The 4,110-nt window shown below is 35.8% G+C and overlaps 1 protein-coding gene across 1 annotated transcript; it reads left to right on the top strand.

Moving 5' to 3' along the window:
- The first annotated feature begins 1,356 nt into the window (after positions 1–1,356).
- On the top strand, positions 1,357–2,373 carry LOC149242833 (F-box/kelch-repeat protein At2g44130-like). The gene has a single exon (XM_089371033.1). It carries the CDS (start codon positions 1,357–1,359, stop codon positions 2,371–2,373), a length of 1,017 nt encoding a protein of 338 aa, XP_089227159.1.
- The last annotated feature ends 1,737 nt before the right edge of the window (positions 2,374–4,110 follow it).

Here is a 4,110-nt window from a genome sequence, read left to right as displayed (position 1 = left end):
TTTGAGAGAGTCATATGCCACAACTTATGATAGGTGGAAGCCTTTTGTATTTTTTTGGCGTAGCCTGATCCCACCACATTTCAGGCCATCTTTGGAAGACTCCCCCTACTATTTTGTAGCAAAACACAAACTATCTTTATCATATTCCATACACCAATTGAGAAGGGGCATAAAATAAAAATATGATACAATATTTCCTCAACATTTTTGCATAGAACACACGAACTAGGGCATGTGAAACACCTTATTTTTAATTTATCCCTAGTCGAGAAGACCATTGAAATAAATGAGATTCTGTAATGAAACATAGCTTCGAGAGCTTATTCCACCACCACGCCATCGCCTTAGGTTTTTTTATTGTTGTGCATGTAATAGGTGTATATTCTCTAGTTAGAGAGTGAACACATGCTAATTAATCTTCGCTACCTTTGAGGATGATATGGGATAGGTTCAAAGCACTAATATAATTTTGCCAAAATTTAACATCATCCATACTAAGGTTCAAATTGATGTAATTTTAAATATAATGTTATTACTAATTCAAAGTGTTTAAATAACTTGTTTTACTAATATAAAGTCCCATGGCATAAAATATTAAATTATAGGTAAGGAGTTTATATATTAATTAAAACTTTTTGTAAAAAAAGTTTTGTTTATGAATAAAATAATTTTATTTATTAATTAATTTTATGTTGATATTATATATATGAATATGAATGATTATTAATTAATTTTAGAATATATATATATATATATATATATATATATATATATGAATATGAGATACATAATTATATGTATTTAAGTTATTAATATAAGACACTTTAAACAAATACTTTAAAATCATTCAATGTAAAATAATAAAATTTATTATTTTATTTTAATATAAATATATATATAGAATGTGTTCAATTTAAAAAATTAATTTAAAATCATTGAGGTTAAAATAATAAAATTGATTATTCTATTTTAATATATATTTATATATATAATGAGTTTGCTCTAGAATCTTAATCTTGATAAACGCTTCTTCTTTTTTCAGTAGAAGGTTTTCTTTTTTAATAATGTAATTGTAGTTAGTGTACTGTAAAGATAATCTTACTACATCGTTGATTCGAACTTTCAATTAGCATTGTGTCCTTGCTTGCAATGTCTTATTGATATGCTTGCAAGTTAGAGCGGTAGAAATCCACAACAAGTGTACAGAGCCGACCTCGTTGAGAATAAATAACCGCGGTAGTAGCTGATGTATATATATGTAGCATTTCATCTTTCGCTTCACATATGTTGAAATATTGGGGATATAACACGGGTAGAAGAGACTGTGATTGAAGCTTCAAAGTCATCTCTGTAGTGATGGCCGTAATTATCGATCTTCCGGATGATGTCGTTCGACCGTGCTTAATGAGAGTGCCCTACATGTCACACAAGAATCTCAAAGCTGTGTGTCCAGGATGGGAAGCTATGTTGAGTGACCCGAGCTTTTATTCCGACAGAAAACTCTCTGGAAACAGCGATACACTTTTATGTTTTCTTAAAAGGAATACAGAATATTATGTCAATGGAATAACAGTGTATGACCCTGTGAAGGGCACCTCGGAAAGTGTACCCATCAATATTCCCCACTGTGGTGGAATTCCACTCTCCTGTAAGTGTGTTTGTGTGAATAGGAAACTGGTTCTCATAGGCGGATCGCATCCTTCCAACAGGAGAGAAATGAAGAGTATTTACATTTATGATTTTGTTTCCGCCAGATGGAGCCGCGGAGCTGATATTCCCAATCTCCGCTACTTATTTGCGTATGCGGCTTGTTCCTCTACTGGACGTATCTATTTTGCCGGAGGGCACGACCGGCATCGCAACGCTCTGGCGACTGCAGAAGCTTATGATGTGGAGGAGGATAAGTGGGAAACTCTGCCTCCTATGAGCCAACCACGCAACGACTGTCGCGGTGTTTGCACAGAAGGAAAATTCGTCATATTAGGCGGGTTTAGAAATGATGGGGCGCTGAGTCGAGCGGAGAGAAGTGCAGAAGTTTTCGATCCGAGGGAGGGAAGGTGGACAAGGTTGGAAAATATGTGGAGTTTAGGAGGACGTTCAAGTTCGTTTGTGCCTTCTTTTTGCTCTGGGCAGTTGCATGTTTTGTATAAAAGATGGGTGATGAAGTATGAGAGTGCGAGCAACGTTTGGACTGCGGTTACTTCTCTCCCACTACAGTTTCCCTATTTTAGCAGTGTCACACAGTGGTACGATTGGCTGTTTGTCTCCAGGATGCCTAATATCTGTTATCTTGTTCACCTCGTGACAGGGCGGACCGTTACATTTCGGGGTGGGGAAGAATTCGCGTACCACGTAATGACTTTGGAAATTTGATGAAATAATGTAACAAAATGGTTGTTTTTTGCAAAGCTGTCTAGTTTTTAGGTAAACCCATGGAAATGCAAGTTCAATCAACTTTATGTAAACTTAGAGTAATATTATATTATTAGTTTATGTGATGTTATATTATGTGATATGATGTTACGTTATTTAAATATTATATAATTAGTTTATACTTTTTGTAATTTTGGATTTATCAAGTGTATAGAGATAAATCTCTTTTCACTTTAAATACATTTTTGTATAACTTTTTTCTAGTTTGGTAGATCTAAGTTAAGATGACTGTAGACTGGTGTAATTTTTATATTCAAATACTCTATATTCCACATGAATACCAATAATATTATTGATTGCTAGTTATTGCTCCTTACTTTGAGATACCAATAATATCTTTTCTTTTTGCTAAAGTAAGCATAAGTCCTTCTATTCCATTTATAAGAAAAAGTTACATAATATGCATATTGAGGAGCAGATGCCCAAACAAATGCCGAGCCCCACAAAGCCTTTGTAATCGGTTTGTCTGCCCACAAATCGAGACTAGGGCCCATAAAACCTTTTTCACGTTACAAGACCCTTTGATCATGCCCCGAATATCTATGGGTAAAGATGTTATTTTGGGTTACTCTCATGCTCACACTTTAACAACTAACACGGACCCGGAAAGAAGAGTGAACCACCTTTAGAAACCATTTCGGGTCCGATTAGGGAGATAACCTCTAGGCAGTTTAACCACCCGAAGAACACCAGAAGCCATATCAGAAGGACTGTACAACATGTGCGGAACTTAACTGCACCTTCGGACCCGAAGCCTGATAAAGACACCATTTAATTGCATTTCAGGTATATTTTGAAGGTTAACTGTCTAGGTGTTTGTCGCGCGAAATACATTGGATTTCTACGATTTCATTGACTTGCCCACTCTTTGATTAAGTTCTTGGCACAAAACATTAAAAGGCAACATTTAATGTATTTTTGATACATTCGAAGACTTGTGCTCTATTTAGTTTCACACCCGAAATACTTAGGAATATAGTGTTCGAGGTCCATTTTCCCCCGGTAACCAAAAGTGCTTATTTCCTCTGCTCTGATAGAGCTCCTTGCATAAGGTTCGCTATTTGTTATACTCTTTCCGCAATCGCCCTTGTGGAGTCTCTATCCAATCATATCTTTTATTTTTTTTAGAACAGAATGTGGCTCCATTAGCCATAATATCCACTAACGTGTTGGTTATTCTTCGCACATGAATGAAGTAAGTGTTCTCATGGTGCGTAGGTGGGACTGGATAAGTTGATAGACTTACAGTGACCTCTAGTGTTTTGATACTTTGTCTGGTGCTGAGCCATTGCATATTTTCTTGACTAAATTGATTATCAGTTCAGAATCAACTTCAATTATGGTATTGTGTAAATTTGAGTCCCTTAAGATTTCTAGGCATTGCTCAAGGGCCATGAGCATTACCATATTATTAGTGGCTTTACCCAAATGACTGTGAAAGATGGCTTTTATTAAACCATTTGCATTTGTTATTATTCCTCCATAACTAGCAATGCTAGGGTTTCCTCTTGAGGCCCCATCTATATTGAAATTCATAAAACTGTGGGGGGGAGGTTTCCAGAAGTCCTTATCGGTAGTTATATGACTTACAGTCTTGATTATTCCCTGGGGGACGAGCCCTTGAAGGCCCAAATGCAGAAGTATATGCACATCCTAATTTTGAGGTTGGTTCTCAAG

The sequence above is a fragment of the Pinus tabuliformis genome, chromosome 8, assembly GCF_031772625.1.
Source record: "Pinus tabuliformis cultivar Carrire ecotype Pingquan chromosome 8, CPIR1, whole genome shotgun sequence".
NCBI lineage: Eukaryota > Viridiplantae > Streptophyta > Pinopsida > Pinales > Pinaceae > Pinus > Pinus tabuliformis.
Note: the sequence above shows the minus strand (reverse complement) of the source record. Positions and strands in the feature narration are given on the sequence as shown.

Coding starts and splice junctions, on each gene's coding strand:
- LOC149242833 (XM_089371033.1), top strand. CDS start 1,357: ATGGCCGTAATTATCGATCTTCCGGATGATGTCGTTCGACCGTGCTTA.